Raw genomic sequence first — 17,712 nt, 5'->3', positions numbered from 1 at the left:
GGCTCGAGTGTAAGGGGTTTTTCTCAAAGCATGACGAGTCACATAACTCACGTTATCAGGTTCTTATCAGGTTATTCACATGCAGCTCATGAATCTTTTTCTTAAAATCTCGACAAGATCATTTTTAATCCTTCTTCACATGTTAAGGACTCATTACTCGAAACAATTTTCTTTGGCCAAGTTAAAGTTTCGAGTATTTTCAAAATGGCCGAGGAAAGCATCATTTCCCCTTATCTTAAAGAAATTAAGCAATTTTATTCATTTTAAAGCTCAGATTCGGAGAGAGTACACTTGAAACAGAAATCACGCACTGCACCGTATAACCTATTTATACATCAAAAACGGCATAAGTTTTGGACTTTCAAAAAAACAAGTGATTGTACTGGATTCCATCACGCCGGCCTACTTTTTCTCGTAACTAACATGAATGCAATTGCTATTGTGTACGGATTGAATTAAGATGTGCAGTACATGCACCGTTAGTGACTGACTGACTGACGGACTGATGGACCGAGAGATTGACGGACCGAACGACTGACGGATGGACTGACAGAGTGACTAACTGACTGACTGACTGACCGACTGATTGACTGAATGAGGACGAACAGAGACTAAACGACCTGATTAATCGGCTGGTTGGCTAGTCGATGTGTTTATTAGTTTGCCATTTGTTATTTTTCGTCGGTTTTTCAGGCTCTTCGCACTTGTGCTATTCTTGTCCAAAGGCATCATCCATGGAAGAATGCAATGCCCAGGTGACCCAGTATAACTGCTCCAACTTGGGTGCCTATCACAAAAAGTGTGCGCGCTTTTGTGATTGGAAAAATGGTGTCTATACACGAGAATGCGCAATGGAACACAAGTGCACGGTAATTCAGAGGGAATGTAAAGAAAGAGAGGACATGAAGAATAGCAAACAGAAAGAGCCTGAGTGCGAGTACAAGTGTTGTGATGGGGAGCTGTGCAATACTGACCCCTGTAGTGTGGGGCAGAGTCTTCGTCTACTACTGAGAAGCATTGTGGGACTCTCAACCGTCTATTTCATTTTTATAATCTGTTTCGATTAGTTTGAAAGAAGTAATAAAGTTATACTGAATCATTTTCCCGGTAAAAATTTATGATTCCCTTTACTGGAACAAAAGTGCTCGAATTCTATACACCGGTCGTCAAATGAGGAAAATTTGAGACATTCATGATCAGAGCTCGAGGTTTTTCGCACGTCTTTAAATCGTGACACTTACATTCCTAACCTGAGAAAGGTTCTCCCTGTGGGATGATCTGCACATCAAGCATAGTCCATTTTCCTAAGCCCCTAGGAACAGAGATTTAAGCGGGGGGAGGGTTAGAGGGGGGAAATCACACCCAGTCTAGAGAGCGTCAGTTCTCAAAAGTTAACTTCCAATGGAAACCCTCCCTGCAAATTCCTCCATTAACCGAAGTCATACCCAAGCGGGAAGCCATGATGGGAAAGATAAATAGAACTGATTAAAAAGCAGCAGGAAAGGAATGGTAAAGTTGTTTCAGTCAGCACAGTCAGAGCTAATTTTTGTGGTTATTCGCTCCAAGGCCCCTAATTCACTGACAAACACTGCAGTATTGCTCTCAGAGGTGCAAGAGAAGCAATAATAAAATGACAGACAAAAAGCTGTTTAATAAAACTATTAATTGCTGTTTATTGAATACTTGAGATTACACACAACCATCTACACCTAAACATACCATACATTCTTCCTGGAGGAATTCATTGAGAATACAGACATGTAATTTTGTTCGCACTCAAGTTAAGGGTGAAAAAAAATTCCTTAGGGGAGACACACATTCCAAATCCCAAAAAAAACTCCTAATTTCCACACTTTTCAGTCACCTCTATTATTTCACCAGAACTTTTACTGCACTTTCTTTATCAGGCAAAACAATTTTGCCTGCATGAAAAGATACACACACTAAAAGAAATAAATGCAACCTATGATCTGTGAACAAAATTCAAGTGCATAATAAATCAAAGCAAATACCATAAAGATCGGAAGTGTCAAGGGAGCAGGTGTGTATTACTCAGAAGACATATGAATTGCATTTAGGGGAAGGTTGCTAAACATCAGCTATATCATGTTTAAGAGTTGAAGCCACAGTTTTTAATTTCCTTACTCACTTGATTTGGGTTCCTGTTTAATTCTTCACAATAGTTGAATCTTATATTTTGTATCAACTACACCTACTAAAACTAACAAGACCACTGATTTCATACAAAATGTTTCACTACCTTGTCTTTTTGCATGTTGAAGAAAAGAGATTCCCTAGCTCTGTATCCAAATTATAGGATAAAAATAAAGAACACAGATAGGGATGTAGAATTTGCAGTAAAACATGAACATTTTCAAGTGGTTTCACTTTGCACATCTCTAATATATTGAGTGTACAAACTTTCAAGGCTAAAATTGCTCAAAGGAGCTATTTTTTGCAATTTTCTGCTTTAGCAAGAGAACATCAACAAGAAGATAAACATAATGTTTTAAAATATAGAAACAAAACTTCTTCTGGAGACACAGGCCAGCCAGTCTTAATTGTCTTAATGAAGAAAGATGAAAAAAATGGAGTGTCCACTCAAAAATAAAAAATGACATGACAGAAAACCCTAGCCTTCTGCAACCAATCGGGCTTTGTTCCAGGCATTTCTGATGATCTGTTCCACTTGTGCTGCCTCTGGGTGACGCAGCACATGAGGATGGAATGCACCTGGGTTGGGAGGCTCACCCTCTTTCTGCGCAGCACTGGAGTCATGGTCATCAACGTACATCTCCAGCTCGGACGCAGTACAGCAGCACAAGCATTTGCGAGTTTCCTTCAACTCCAGATCCTTGAAGAATCGATAGTCCATGTACTCTGTTCGAACTGAAAGCACAGTTTACATGAAAATCACATTCCCTGTCTAAGTAAACTTGAAACCATTCAATAATACAACAATTTCACTAAAATTTTTCATGGCCCAAACCAAATAAAAAAGTATGAGCGATGCATGTTGATAGATCTTTAATGACCACATATGGCTACTTTCTGCTATCATGTAAATAAACATTGTTGCTAATTAAATAATAGTTAGAGATGTCTCAAAATTCTTCTTACAAGTGTAAGACTGTCAAGCACTTGTCTATTGAGAATCACAAAGCTCAATTACACAAGGTGGAGAGGTGGATACTAACGATGATAAAATTGTCTAGCACCCAAGGGATAATTAATAGTGATCAGGAGAATTGCTCCTCGGATTTTGGGAAAGAAAAGTCTAACCCTTTACACTCTAACAGCAAAATGCATATTCTCCACACTGTTCTCTATACATATCCCAAGGCGCTGACAAGGAGAATTTGTCTAATTAACAATCAAGAACTTCTTAAGTTGGTGATCATTTCCTTTGTTCTCCCAACCTATATATTTGATTCAGTGGTGTTCTTGTAAGGAGAAATTAGTTGAAAGAACATAAGGGACTCAGCCAATTAGTTCAACACGAGGAGCTTTTGTTACTTAGGGTCAGAAGAAAAGCATTTTCTCAAAAGGAACTCTGAAAAAACATATATGTGAAATGAATATATATTCTTACAAGAAAAAAAATTGTTTTCTAACCTTCCATCCACAGTCCACAGGGTGGTTCGCGCTTGTAGAATACACCTTGTCCTGTGACACGCCAGAAAGTCTTGGCCAAACAACATGGACAGCAATACGCCACACAACATTCTCCACAGTCTTCTTTGTACCGAATTCCAGGAGCTGGTGTAACTCCAGACCACTTGGAAGCACTGAGTTCGGCTTCCTTCTTTTTCCTCTTCAATAAACCAATCAGATCCATCAGATAAAGTCTGTCTCCCAGAACAGTGATGCCAAGCTCATGCAGATGACCCTGGAGAGAGTAAAAAATTAATTACATTTCCATAAGTTTTTAAGGTCCAGCTATGAGAGATTTACAGCCAATTAAAAATGAAAAATGTAGATTTACTTCACTTCACAGAGGCACATGTGGGAGAAATGCAGTCATATTTTCACACCAAAAAGAATTTAACAAGCCAGCTTTTGCCCAGGCTAGAAAATCAACACACCCTCAAAAAACCCCTCTGAGCAAAGACAGTAACCAAACATAGACAAAAGCCACCTATGAAGCAAGATTTTGGAATTAAATACAGACTGCGACCAAGGAATGGTAATGCTCACACCACTGCACCAACAATGCACTCCACTACACTTCATGAATGGTATTACATACATGTATGACCTATTCTGACATTCAATTTCATTCAACTCTGAAGTTGCTCACAATTTGACCATAAATAAATAGATGGAATAAATCAAAGCATCAGCTTGTACTACTTTCCCATTGAGAGAATAACTCTATTCTTAACCCTTTCACTTCAGGAGTGACCAAGACATAATTTCTCCTTACAGTATCAATACAACATCAAGCAGCCAAGTGATGAGAATAACAAAATTTGAATTAGTAACTAGGGAATTATCTTTAGATTCTACATCAAATTCTCAAAGAAAACTCTATACAAAATGTTTGGCAGACAGTAAAGATAATTTCAATGAAAGGGTTAAGAACTAATCAAACAATAACTAATTCAAAATTTTGCGAAATTTTGATCATCGAAACCCATATTTGTCCCTGGCATGTCCCAAATATCATTCAAACCCACCTCTGTCAAAAGCATCAGACATTTTCCAGTGATCTTGTTCACTGAGAACTGCTCTGCCATATAACCCAATCCAGCACGTTCAAGAAAATTCCTGTTCACATCCTCTACAGACCAAGCTGTTGACAAAATTGACAAGCAACACCAAATTAGTGTTGATCATCATATTATAAGCTATTGATTTCAATTTCATTTCAGTTTGTCTTCTATAATACATGCAAGTACACCTGCAATGGGAGAGAAAGCACAAAATATTTAGTAAAAAAAACTGAGGAAAAACTGATAACTAGGAAAACAATTTTGAAGATAACAGAGGAGTTTCAAATTCATGATTAAATTATGAATCAAAATTTAAAAAATTATTGAATGGGGCTTTGGTCCTGCTGTAAAATTTTCAAAAAAGGCTGGATAGATAACTCCATGCAGTAAATGATCTTCACATTTCTTGTAAAAAGTTCATATCTAAGAAATGAATTTTGTTTTCTGCACAAAAGCAGAATCATTTCTACATAGAAAATTTTCCTTGTGGAAATGATTCTGTTTTCATGCAGAGAAAATATTCAAATATAACCAGAGGATTTATAAATTATCTTGTACTTAAACTGGATAATATCTTTAAAGGTCGATTATTGCTTTAATTGCTAGGTGTTTCATGATTTAATCATGATGCATATATGTCTCAATGGTCTGTCACCTAGCAATTTTTTAAACAAATTTTGTATGTGGTCTGCTATCCATAGGAACAGCCTTAAAATTCCAAGTTGCAGAATTGCCACTAGTAAGTGTGCCTTCTATCATTGTGGTGTAAAAATATGAAACAGCCTGGACATGAACTTGGAACAAGTAAATGGCACCAAAGCTTTTAAGAAACATTTAATTACTGAATTAATGAGCAATATAGGACAAGTTTGGACATATCATTGTAAATAGCTAATTTCTTATATTTTTCTGTGATTTATTTATTTATTTTCTGTATTTTGATGTTGATGCTGAAAATCCCTCTTCAGGGATACTCAGTAAAAGTGTTCATATGTATTTATCCCATTAAAGATCTCCTAATGCAGGCTTCTGTAGCCAATTCCAATATAATTGTTGGAAAGAAAGCATGAACAGCATCTAATCAATTTATCCTGAAAAATGTTATATGAAAGAAAATTTAATTTCTAAAGAAGAAACATACAATACATAATTATCCAAAATATTTCACAATTGTGCAACAGATCTCATCATTCCTTGATGTGCCCCTTCAAGAATGTCACGAGTGGCACAAGTGATCGCATCTGAGTAAAAAGTACTTAAAAATTCAATCCTCGTTCAAGAGGGATGAGTTACAGTTCCTAGGTACTCAATTATTATTGTACTTGAAGAAATTTTGGTATCACCCAGAAAGCTGCTCTCAATACTTGGCGAGCTCGTCGAAATTAAACAGTAATATTGAAAACATAATTTTTAACCTGTTGCTCATTTTTGTCTGTTTTTGTTCGTTATCTTTACATGGATACTGGTTCTCAAGTCAATCTAAAATACGAACTTATAGGGTCCTCTATGTATTAGGATCTCTACCTACAATAAGATCGTGAAACCTGAACTGTGCGATAAATTTCTAGATTGAACCTTGTTCTAGATGTCACATAAAAAGAAGCTTTCATTTTGATTTCACTTCACTCAGTAACCACAGCGCGAATTTATTTCGATGGCAGAAATAGCGCGGACACAACAATAGAATACTTAATCTTACGTTGAGCATGCTTCTGTTTGATCTCCAACAAACAACGCGAAGCAAAACTGTCGGACGCCAGAAGGCAATTGAAATGCAAATTCTTATTTCCAGTATGAGGAAAACTGCCCTGACTTTTTGGGAAGGATTTTTGGGTCGATTAATTTAGAATGAAAGTGTGAAAAACTGGCTTCGTAACGCTCAATAAGATCGACCTTTGATTAGGGTTTGAATCGCCTAATGCTGTCAGGGACAAAGAGAAATACAATCAGAAATACAGCTACAACAGCGAGCGACAAATTTTTGCTAGAAGTCATTCTTGAAATTTAAAAATAAATTGAATTGAACACATCGTGAGAATTTCAGATTGGAATTTGAAAGAAGAGGTTCGAATACCGAGTACTGTTGAACAACGCCCATAACAGCGAAACAATCAACAGCTCAAGGAAATAGCTTTTGAAAGAGAATAAACAGCGACATCAAAATCCCTTTATTGTTTTTGATGTAAGGATCGCGGTCTCTCAAACATTTTTAACTAACTATTATTCACATGGTAAGTATAGATAGCGAAAGAAATACGTGTGAAACCCAAGCATGTCATGGCGTGCGGTATTCGATCGAGAAACGCCGATGCCATAATTGCGATTTGTGATTGTTTGGAGATGTTTGTATCACGTAAAATCATACCACCAGAATTAAACCTTACTTGCTACTGTGGCCGGATCCAGGTTGAGAACATATTCTTCCGTGGGGGAAAGTTTGGCTGGCTGGTTGACAATCGGTTTTTCACTCGCCATCACTGGTGGAGTACCTCCGTCTTTCCCGGGCAGAGATTCGTATTGTTGTTTATTGAAAGCCATCTTGGTTAATAATTCATGCACAAGTGTGCACGCCCTATTTATACCCCGTCACGCCATTGACAGTTGCTCGAAGTTTCTGAGCCACAAGTTGTTTTGTTCTTCAAATATTTGACGATGCATAAACTTACCTCGATTTCTGAACTAATTATAATCCTAACGACAAGTTTTTCTTTACACATTTTTGCCACATTTGACTTCAGAAGGGCTGTCACGCTGTCGTTTTGCATAGTAATCCAAGGAAAGAAGCACTCTAAGCATTGACGAATGCTAAGAAGCTTTATATGTTCCCAAACTGTTTTCACTGACCCTTTTATTTGGTCAAGTCACCGATATTAGCTTTTGAAAGTGCGGGCACTACTTTCTGAGAACTGGGGCGTTTCCAAGGAACACATTAGAAGGGTGGGGAGGGTATTCTGAAGACTTCATCATATAAGTATAAGAGGGTGGTTACTAGGTGGGCTATCCTGCCCTCCACGAATTGCCACTTAAAAAAAAAAGGGAAACTCCGAAAATGCTTGATGCCCGCTTTCTCTGAATATCCGTCCCGCCCACTCGAATGGGCCAAACGAAATTAGTCTGTTTGACTGCACCGCGAGACGGATAAGATGGGAATGGAACGTAGTGGCTTCCGGTCTCAGCCACAAGTGTCTAGATAAACAATACTGTAGCAAGAACCTGATATCTTACTGCTTGAAGGCAGCTTCGGATGGTCTTTCTTCCTTAATTAAGTCAGGAAGCAATTAATTGTAAGAAAATAACTCATTAATGAAGTAAAATAGGAGATAAGCGAACACGATTTTATTTTCTCTATTACCGTATATATTTAAATTTCTCCAAAGATAGTTTGCCAATTCAGCGTGAGAGACACGCTGAATTCTGAAAGCAACCAAGGGCCAAAGTCTTAAGAAACTTTTTAAAAGCTACTCTTCGCTCGAGCTTTGCAGTCCTCCCGACCCCCCCCCCCCTCCCCCCAAACACACATACACACACACACACACACACAATCTCCTTCCCTCTTTGCAATCTTTCTCCCAAACTTGCTACGCTTTCAATACTGTTCAGGAGAAAGGGGGGAGGGGTTTTTCAATCCTACCAGACTGTTGTCAGTGTATACACATTAAAGTAGCATGCCACATGGATTTTTTGCTTGTGTATTTTGAAAGTGTCTTGAGGGCTTTTGACCAGGATTTTGGCGCAAGAACACCTTCAGCAGGAATCAAAGCTTCCAAGAAAGGTGCAATCAACCGAGTGAGAAGCGAACTTTCGACTCCAATCGCGAAATGACATGGGCATCCTTTTAATCGATGGGCTAAGGGAAGGAAAGGAGTGTTTTAGAGCTTTCCTTTCACTTCCACAACTGTGTGTTCTCCTCGCCCAAGTTTTAACCCTATGGCTAATTTCTCCTTACAATTTCACCCCTGAATCACACATCAAGGTCACGAGAATAAACGAAATGATCACAAGCTAAAAAAGCTCTCGATCGTTACCCAAATTCTCTCTATCGACACCTTGGGAAAATATGCGAGTTACAGTATAGAGAATATGCATACTGATGTTAAGAATGCTCGAATACTTCATCTGCAGTTCCGAACTTACCAAGAATCCTCACGCCCTGTACTAACGCCTAATTGGCACAAATTTTGTTTAGTCATTAACAAATTCTTTTCCGGGGCTTGGTATGAGCAGTAAGTCTTCGACACTCTCCGTGACCCACGATCGAAGTTGATTCAAAGGTAATACAGAAACCAAGGAACTTTTCCTTCTCTTTCGTCTCAAAAATGTTTTTACATTCAAATTCCACAATAATCTACAACCCATATCAAAGTTTCATGACTTGAAATGCATATCATAGAATTCCATGACTTTCGCCATTTTCCTTGACCCCTTCGAATCCCAATTCTCCAAAGTGAAGTATACTTGTGAAACACGCACTGTCACGACACTTTGCAAGATTTAAAATGCCTAATTTTGGGTCTTTACTTTAGCAAAGACCAGAGATAAACAGGCAAGCAAATCCTTTCTTATCAACATCATTCAAAGATTTATTTGCTAATGTTCACATATATGACAGAACCAGATAACTTTCAAAGTGCTTTGTACAGAAGTGGATTTACTGATGGTGCGGATTTGAATGGGTACAACTACTGCCTCTACAGATGAACTTGTGTGAATAATCCAAAAGGAAGCACCAATGCTTTGGTTACCTGTACTTAATGATAATTGATAAAGCCTAGACAATAGATGATAGTATAAGAAAGAATTTTTTTCAAAACTATTGATGCAAGCAAGTTTAAAATGTTTCCTCTCAAAAATGTATGTCATCAGTAGTGAAAGTTAACAATAACTGCTCTTTCCTATCTACAGGCCAGCGACTCACTGTGGTTAACTATGAACACATCATAAAACAAAAGGTTTTTTGCTTGTACCATATACTATGGAAAGTAACAAGTGCACCAACTAGTTGTGCAGTCATTGCACAAAGCTATCCATGATATGCCATACTGACACATATTTACAAACAAGGATGTTAAATGTTGATCTCTATCCAGTAAACAAGAAGTGTTCATTGACTCTTGGAGTGAATACAAATTCAAATCAGACCAAGTCCAACAAAGGAAAAATCTCACTACCATTCTGACAAGTTTTAGAACTATGGATTACAAAACAGGAAATGAACCAGTCAGAACCGTGGAATGAAAAACACCACTTGCAAGTTATGGAATAGTTCTGTTAGAGGCCTTGCAAGAGAACACTTCCAGCCCTTTAAAATAAGGGCCTCAGCAACATTGCTGGCAAGTCTATACATAAAGAGCTCTTTCTCTATTGAGTGGGCTGCTCCATACTGCTAAGATATTTTGCGTCAGTCATCCTCGTCATCGTCATCATCTTCTCGCTTTCTTTTTTCTCCTCTCCTTTCAGCTTCCTCTGTTTCTTCATCATCCTCATCCTCTTCTTCCTCTTCTTCATCTTCTTCTTCTGGGTTGAAGTCTTCACCTTCTTCTTCATCCTAGATTTGACAAAAACAGATGGTTTGCATTCAATGTACACCACCTTACTCAGCCACCCTTGGCCTATGTGTTCACTGGGACTCTAACACCTTTACATTACTTACTTAAGAAATTAAACTTAACACAAACGTCAAAATACTTCTGAAATGAAACACATATGTGGCCCTTCTGAAAAAAGGAACCTTTAAAAATCCTATTAGTAAATGACTCATGTACAAGTAAGGTGTTTACCTCTAAGTTCTCTTTTTGTAAGTAATCAAGACCTGGTTCCTCCTCATCTTCTCCTTCATCTTCTTCTTCATCATCATCTTCATCTTCATCACCCTCTGAGTAAAAAGAGAAAATGAAAACCAGAAATTAAAAAATCTTGTAGCGGTTTCGCTGTTTAATCTTCACAATTGTCATGTAAAGGTTGCCCCCTTGGGTACCTTAACCTGCAAGGAAACTTTTCTCTATAGCTAACTAAGTATCATCAAGAGGGTTTTGATGCTAAACTCAGTCAAAAAATGGGTGTCACTGTGCCTGGAGGGCACATGAGATACCTTATGAATAAAGAAATTTGTCTAGGAAATCCTTCTAAAAAGAAACGAAGGGCTCTTCTCAATATTCTAGAGACTGAAGATTCTCATAAGGAGCATGATGAGATAATACTAAAATTCTGACACAGCAAAATCAAAACAATTGGACCAGTTCTACAATATTTTTTGTACACTGAGAAACTCCAGAACTCTATCTCCTTTACAATGACCGTCTTTCATTTTCCACTTTGTCTTTTCTTGAGTATCTTTTAATGTCTTTAAACGTATTATTTCTTAATGTCTGTATTATTTCCGGTGTAATTTAATTAAGTTAAATATAATTTAGTTGAGGAAAAAATTGACCTGCCTTTATTAGAATCTGCTATTTTCGGGTCAAAGGAATATCTTGTGCACATATATATATATATATATATATATAAAATAGGAAATGGAATGAAAGTGGAGTTAAGTGAAACTTTTAAACAAATTCTTGTCTTTACCAAAGGAAATGTAAAGAGAAGAGTGAGGAAAATAAGGATACTGAGGTTAAGGGAATTGAGGGTTATAAGGTGAACAGAGGAAAAAGTTGATCCAGCCAATACTATACTCAAATCTCCAGCAAAAATCTTTCAAAGAGCAAAGAGCACAAGGAAATATTAATATTGCATACATGTTTCAGAGCCATACGAGTAACTTGAGTTTTCACCTTGGTCCTTAATTGGGAAAAACAAACATGACTCGTGACTGGTATAAACTTTTTTAAGACACTCAAACACCACAAGGTATGTTTGGAATCCATAGTGGAAAAATTAACAAAAGTCCCTATTTCAACCAAATGTTTTAGATTCTTCCCCAAATTTCTTTCTAAATGTCTTTCAAAACCTGCAACTATAGAAGTCAATTTTAGATCCTGTGATTCTGCTCATTATTAGATTTAAAAATAGTAAAACATTTTGAAATTTTACCTTCCCCTTCCACACCTTCTTCATCATCATCACCACTTGAGCCCTCTTCATCATCTACATCATCTTCATCATCTTCCTCTCCTAAACGTCCAGCAGATCAGAGTAGGAGAGAAAAAACGAGAAATTTCCATCATCTGGTTTCACACTATACACTCTAACAGAAGTATTCATCCTCTTCACTATTCTCTTTACATTTCCAACAATACTGATAAGAATTTGTTAGACAAACAGAAGCTTATTAAATTGCTGATCATTTCCTGAGCTGAATATTTGATTCAGGTGTGGTAATGTAAGGAAAAATTAGAAATCAGTCACCCTCTGCGGTTAAAAGGTTAACGTCCATTCCTCTTCCCAACAATAACACCTTTCAATTCCAGATGGAAGTTGATGAAATATTACACTGACCTGATCAAATCTTCATTAGTAGGAAATTAATCTTATCCAAATGAGAACTTGGCAATAATAATATGGTACATTGAAAAGGCAGGGGAGATTTTCAGGTGTAAAGCAATTTGATCACCTGTAGAGCAATTTCACAAAGTCTTCTCAGCCATGTGGCAGGTAGCTGGAGTATTCTTAAAAGGTTATTAGAGTTTTCTTACCTTCACCATCCTCATCTTCATCATCTTCATCCCCATCATCATCCTCCTCTCCTTCATCATCTGTCAACATAAACAAATTTAAGATACAATACATGGTTTCCATTAAAAATTAAAATAACAGGAAAATAGTAAAAACAGGAAAATATTCCTCACATCTGAATTAAAAATACTTCATGCCACCAGAATTGAGCCGAAGATATCTTTTTGATGGCCAAAGAGTTCTCTGATCTGTTGTAACTATTGAACAACAGTGACATTGTGGCACCTTACCAGGGCTAAAAATTAACTCAAGCGCTTGGCGGCCAGTCGGGCCAGTTTCCTTGAAGTCTTAGTGGCCCATTCCAAAATGAAGTTGCCCCCGATTTCCTCTGGTTTAAAATGAAAAACTTGAATAAATGCCCCATGGCTTTTAACGGAGCGTTAATTAAAAGGAAAGAACACAAAAGTCCATAGTCACGCGGAAATCACAAAATCAAAATGGCGCCTATTTGTGGTGAATGTGGATCGCTCGTGAAATCACTGTTAAAACGGCTCAGAATTTCCAGTTCAGAACTAAAAATTCACTAAAATGGATGATCTTAAGAGTCCACGCATAGAAACAAAGAGAAAGGTAATCCAATTAAATTACATATTGAGTTCTATTTCTAACTTTGTGCTTCGCATAATTTACATTGCAACATTTCGAAATTCTGTAGCATAGTCGCACATCAGGCATTCAAACCTTAACTTTTGGTGACCCTGGTCAGTTTTAATTTGCCACTGGCAACCATGCAACTGCCAATTTTTAGCCCTGCCTTACTAGCTGACAAGGCCTTTTAGGGGGAGCAAGTTTGTTAATGTTGCATTCTCATTTGTTCCTCTTATGCTAAAAACAATCTCTGTCACATGTTTGCTACAACATGTGACAGTTCAATGCTCTTGGTTCTCAAGTTTTCGAACACAAGCAAAAAGAGAATTAGTACATAAGATGGCTTAGTTTTATACTGGCCAACAAAATTTGAAGCGTCATATTTCCTTCTTCAAAAGATTCACTATCTGCTTTCCCAAAAGGAAGAGACCTTTGCAGTGCAAGTGCTGAAATAGAACTTAATAAGGACCAAGAAAACTTGTTTTCTCAGGAAGGCCATCAGAATTGGTGGGCAATTCAACATATACTTGGGGAATATCACTGACACACATTTAGCCAGAGTGATTCTATCTGCCCTATCTATTAATGGAGTATTTCTCTCCTTCTGTGAATAACACAACATCCCCTGGACCTTTCCTTCAAGTTCAAAAACAACACAGGCATAAAACAAATGGGAATACAACTCAGTATGAAGTTTACACCGTTCTGATGTCTAATGGCAAAGGATTGTTTCAGAATTAATTTTGAAAAGTTCTCAGGTAAACTTATGGCATTCTCTCGCTTTCACTCTGAAGACATTCGCAATTAAGCGTTAGCCATCAAAAGGCTCTAAAACGAAATCAAATACCATTTGATGTTCAAACGAACGGCTCTGTTAAGAATCAGCCACTCTAAAATATTATAATGGCCCTCAGTTTCCCTGTTTTCTGGAAGGAAATTTGATCCAATTTGCGACGAAAACTGAGAGATTAAACTATCGACGATTGTACGAAAAGTGTACGTGTTCCTACGCCATAAGTCAGCTGAAATGATCGCTTTGGTCGAACGGCGACCAAAACAGAATCCTAAAATAGCTTCGAGCCTCCAAATGCGCGGGAATTTCCATTTACAGCGTGGTACCCGCTCTCGAGTCCATTAATTTTACCACACAGATGAAAGTATGACTTAAATATTCAAGAAACCCTCCATAGACGGTTCACATGTAGAGGGGAAACGACATATTCCGTTTATAAGACGAAAATCTACAAAAATCCATTCAATGTGGTGTCTGAAGCTTTCCACTCAATTCTTCTTTATCCGATCGTTGCATATTTTAATGCGCGGCACTCACCGAACCGCGGGTTCACCTCGCAAACTTGCATTCAGTTCAAAAATATCACTTTAGCGGATGTTAAAAGTAGTTTCGTTTCCCATTAATTAGGTGCCTTCAAGTAGCATAATAATTTAGGATAAATGGGCACTGTGGCTTTTACCTTCTTCGCCATCCTCTTCTCCGGAGGAATCTGTGTCCTCTGCTTCATTACCGAATCTAGTGGAGAAGGAGAAAGGCAAATTACTGCCAATTTTTCGTGCGACCTCTTAACTAGAAATGCACCAAAGCGAACAAGCTAGAGAAGGAAAGTGCAACCATAAATATATTTTGCACCCGCTTCCCTTACTTACCTGTCATAGCCGTCGAGATATTTCAGGGATGGTATCATATTAAATATTTCAGCTCTGTAGTCTTCTATCGTTGTTACTTCGCAGTTAAGTAAATCCAAACTTTTTAAATTTTGTAGTTTTGACTAGTGAGATAAAAAAAATGTGTTAGCGGTAATAGAAAATTACCAAGCAGCCAACTGCAAAATATAACAGCTTCATCTTAATCTTAAGTCCGATAACATAGTTGATCGGCCCTGGATAGGATGCGACTCGCACACAAATGATAACTCAAACTTTGTACTCACCAACGGTTCTAAAGTTTCGAGATCTTTTATCCTGTTATTGCTAAGACTCAAATGTGCTAATTTCGGAGATCCCTGAAGAGACTGGAGGCCTGACATTATCCTGTTTTCGCCGAGTTCCAGCTGGGAAAAAACAGAGTTGAAAATATGAGAATCTTCAACAGCTTGTGAGGTGCAATGACCGTTCAGAATAGCCCTGCTAAATTGCACCCGCAACAAGCTCCTGATCTCTAAAAAAAAAATCTCACTTACCCGAGTAAGATTTGGTAAATTGGGAAAATTTTTCAAATTTGTTAGCCCAACTTTGATCAAAGACAGCCTCTCCAAGTTGACAAATTCATCTGTTAGCCCAACGACGTTGGTAGAATAACAATTATCCAAGATTAGCTCGACAATCTGCAAAACAACAAAAGCACATGGAGAAGGGACGACTCAAAAAATTAGTCGATTTACTACGCTTTTCACTTGCTAATCGAACTAAAGGCTCCTAATTTCCCAAGAAGGAATCCTTAGCCCTCAAAAGACTACCGATTCTACCTCATCTGGCTTTCTTTTGCCACACTCTAAAGCGATCCGTTTTTCCATTCTGGTGTTGTTCGTTGTCGCTGGAGTCGCATTATCCATTGCACCTTCTACAGAATCGAACGAGTTGGTTTGCCTCGCGCCACAGTACAATTTCCCCAGAGGGGGTACAATAGATTGACGCTGCTAAGCTCCAGCGTAGTAGCGAATATTTTGAATCCATGCAAACTTGCTAACGAGAAACGCATCTTTGATCAGGTGTCAAATACTACGCTTTCCTATCCACGAGAGACTTGAAAGGAGTAAAAATGTATATTTTACGCATATTTAAACAAGTCCTAGGGTAAAACAAATCTCATTGTCAGATTCACAGATGAAAATCAAAAGAAGTAAAGCCTTGCACAAATTTACTAGAGGAATCTTGTAGGAAAATAATCTCACTTCTCTGAGTAAAAATGATTCTTAAGAGGAACTAGGATGGAAAACAAAGATGGGAAATCCTGTAAGACGAGGCTCTTCTCATTTGAAACATAAAAGGCGACATAATATGCGTTAGAACTCTCACATATCATATTCTCCCAACTTACCCTTTTACGTCACCATTCCGCCAAATGTCAAGTCATGTGACTTGCGAAGCCATCTTGGATGCCTGGGAGGGGAAAATTTACAATATTTTGGTCTACAGTTCTTGTAGAAAGCGAAAAACTGAAAAATTCGATCGCAGAAATAGGAAAAAATACACACCAGGCCCACGACCGAAAAATATCTGGCAGAGAACCGGAAAAACTAACAGAATTCCACCCTCGCCATTGTTTTCCTTCGATGCAAGCCCTTGCGACACGCTATTTCAGACTTTGGCCACCATCCTCCAATTAAGTTGTAGCAAGGCATTTCGCTCTAATGGAGAAATGTTTCTGTGTGTTCAAACTGTTGACTATTAGATTTCTGAGGCGTAATCCAGCCTCTGGGTGTGTCTAGGGAATTTACCTTCGACAATGTCCGTTCGATTTCTTAAAGCCCATCCAGGCGCTAGGAGTTTTAGCGAACATAGCCGCAATTCAGAGAACCCCCTCCAATGATATCCCATAATTTCGCATCTCTCCGAGGCGAATCTTGACCGTCGCGCCCGTCGAAAACATTTTCTTTGGCTCCAGAAAAGCACGTTTCTCGATCAGGTTGGCCCACCTGATACGCTACAACAATGACTGTCCCTTCCAGTCAGTAAAATAAAACACCGGCGGCTGTGAAGTTGAAATGGTGTCAACATTACGCAAGACCGCTAACGTTGTACATCTACGGAGAGTAAGGCATGTTTTAAGTACATTATTTTGCAGAAAATTTTATCAGCGTTGAGTATGGAAACGAGGCTCTGCGGCGGATGAAGTTCATATGTTGGTACTTGTTAGTTCTTAGCATGGGCGGTCGTCAGAAGGGAGTACTTCTGATATCAGAAACGAGGACTGGTTATTTTCGATCCGATTCTAGAAACAAGCTCCTTTACCTTCAATTTTGGTGGGGAAGAGATAAATTTCTAATCATTTCAAAACCGACAATTAAACAATCGCGTTAGTTTGAGCCAAAAAAATAAGCTATATCCAGCTTTACAACCTTTCAGTGCCAAAATAAGCCATGGGCCGGTTCCAGTATATTTCATTTTTCTTTGAGCTCTTTTCAGGTCTGGCCTTTATCCTGCCTTCTCTAATTCTCCAGCTTTGTATATTTTTTTTTTCTCTCCAACAAATTTGACCACGCCAAAAGGAACCAGACACAGGCGTACGCTGACAGGAACTTCCGCCCCCCTGTGATAAGAGGAGTAAAAGGCAGTTCAAGAAAACCGGTGTGCATTGAAATCTAGTTAGCAAAGGGTAAAATAATTTTAAAAAGCCCATTAAGGAAAATTACCGTGTATTTGAGTCAGTGGGGTTTTAAAAATGAGACAAGTTCGAAGGACGAAAAAGTTTGAAGTTTCAATCTAATATTCTTAACATCTTAAAGGCGGGCAGGAAATGGATTCTGTTGTAGTTTCCCTACATAACAAAGCAAAACTTTGGAAAAAAAAAGAAAGAAAACCTCCAAAATCATGGAAAGGTTGCAGAATTATTTAACGTGGTCGACTATCTGGGCAAAAAGGCGCTTTAAACAGTCGCTAAGCTGCATAAATGATTTACACGGATGGACTCTAATCAATTGTCATGAGTAACGTTAATCTTTACTTTTTGGTAAATATAGTTCTTCCGTTGATAGCCTCAGAGGCGCTCTGACAGTGGGTTACT

At 38.1% G+C, this 17,712-nt stretch overlaps 2 protein-coding genes across 2 annotated transcripts; both read right to left on the bottom strand.

The window, feature by feature from the left end:
- Positions 1–1,631: 1,631 nt before the first annotated feature.
- LOC131772498 (uncharacterized) lies at positions 1,632–7,268 on the bottom strand. Its single transcript, XM_059088411.2, has 4 exons — positions 7,100–7,268; positions 4,680–4,795; positions 3,616–3,889; positions 1,632–2,889 (listed from the first exon to the last, which is right to left on the bottom strand). The coding sequence occupies exons 1-4, from the start codon at positions 7,251–7,253 to the stop codon at positions 2,633–2,635; spliced, it is 801 nt and encodes a 266-aa protein (XP_058944394.1). The 5' UTR covers positions 7,254–7,268; the 3' UTR covers positions 1,632–2,632.
- Positions 7,269–9,270: 2,002 nt separating this feature from the next.
- Positions 9,271–15,616, bottom strand: LOC131772523 (acidic leucine-rich nuclear phosphoprotein 32 family member B-like). The gene is made up of 9 exons (XM_059088445.2): positions 15,455–15,616; positions 15,170–15,313; positions 14,921–15,040; positions 14,637–14,758; positions 14,447–14,502; positions 12,347–12,406; positions 11,745–11,825; positions 10,493–10,587; positions 9,271–10,260 (listed from the first exon to the last, which is right to left on the bottom strand). The coding sequence occupies exons 1-9, from the start codon at positions 15,539–15,541 to the stop codon at positions 10,114–10,116; spliced, it is 912 nt and encodes a 303-aa protein (XP_058944428.1). The 5' UTR covers positions 15,542–15,616; the 3' UTR covers positions 9,271–10,113.
- Between the last annotated feature and the right edge of the window lie 2,096 nt (positions 15,617–17,712).

The sequence above is a fragment of the Pocillopora verrucosa genome, chromosome 1 (genome assembly GCF_036669915.1).
Source record: "Pocillopora verrucosa isolate sample1 chromosome 1, ASM3666991v2, whole genome shotgun sequence".
NCBI classification, from domain to species: Eukaryota; Metazoa; Cnidaria; class Anthozoa; order Scleractinia; family Pocilloporidae; genus Pocillopora; species Pocillopora verrucosa.
Note: the sequence above shows the minus strand (reverse complement) of the source record. Positions and strands in the feature narration are given on the sequence as shown.

What these genes read in the sequence shown, in the direction of transcription:
- LOC131772498 (XM_059088411.2), bottom strand. Translation starts at nt 7,253, where the DNA reads ATGGCTTTCAATAAACAACAATACGAATCTCTGCCCGGGAAAGACGGA. An exon ending in GGATCCGGCCACAGTAGCAA is followed by an intron (nt 4,796 to 7,099) that starts GTAAGGTTTAAT and finishes TTTTGTCAACAG; the next exon opens with CTTGGTCTGTAGAGGATGTG. An exon ending in GTCTGATGCTTTTGACAGAG is followed by an intron (nt 3,890 to 4,679) that starts GTGGGTTTGAAT and finishes TACTCTCTCCAG; the next exon opens with GGTCATCTGCATGAGCTTGG.
- LOC131772523 (XM_059088445.2), bottom strand. Translation starts at nt 15,541, where the DNA reads ATGGATAATGCGACTCCAGCGACAACGAACAACACCAGAATGGAAAAA. An exon ending in AGAAGAGGATGGCGAAGAAG is followed by an intron (nt 12,407 to 14,446) that starts GTAAAAGCCACA and finishes TTATGTTGACAG; the next exon opens with ATGATGAAGGAGAGGAGGAT. An exon ending in TACAAAAAGAGAACTTAGAG is followed by an intron (nt 10,261 to 10,492) that starts GTAAACACCTTA and finishes TGTCAAATCTAG; the next exon opens with GATGAAGAAGAAGGTGAAGA.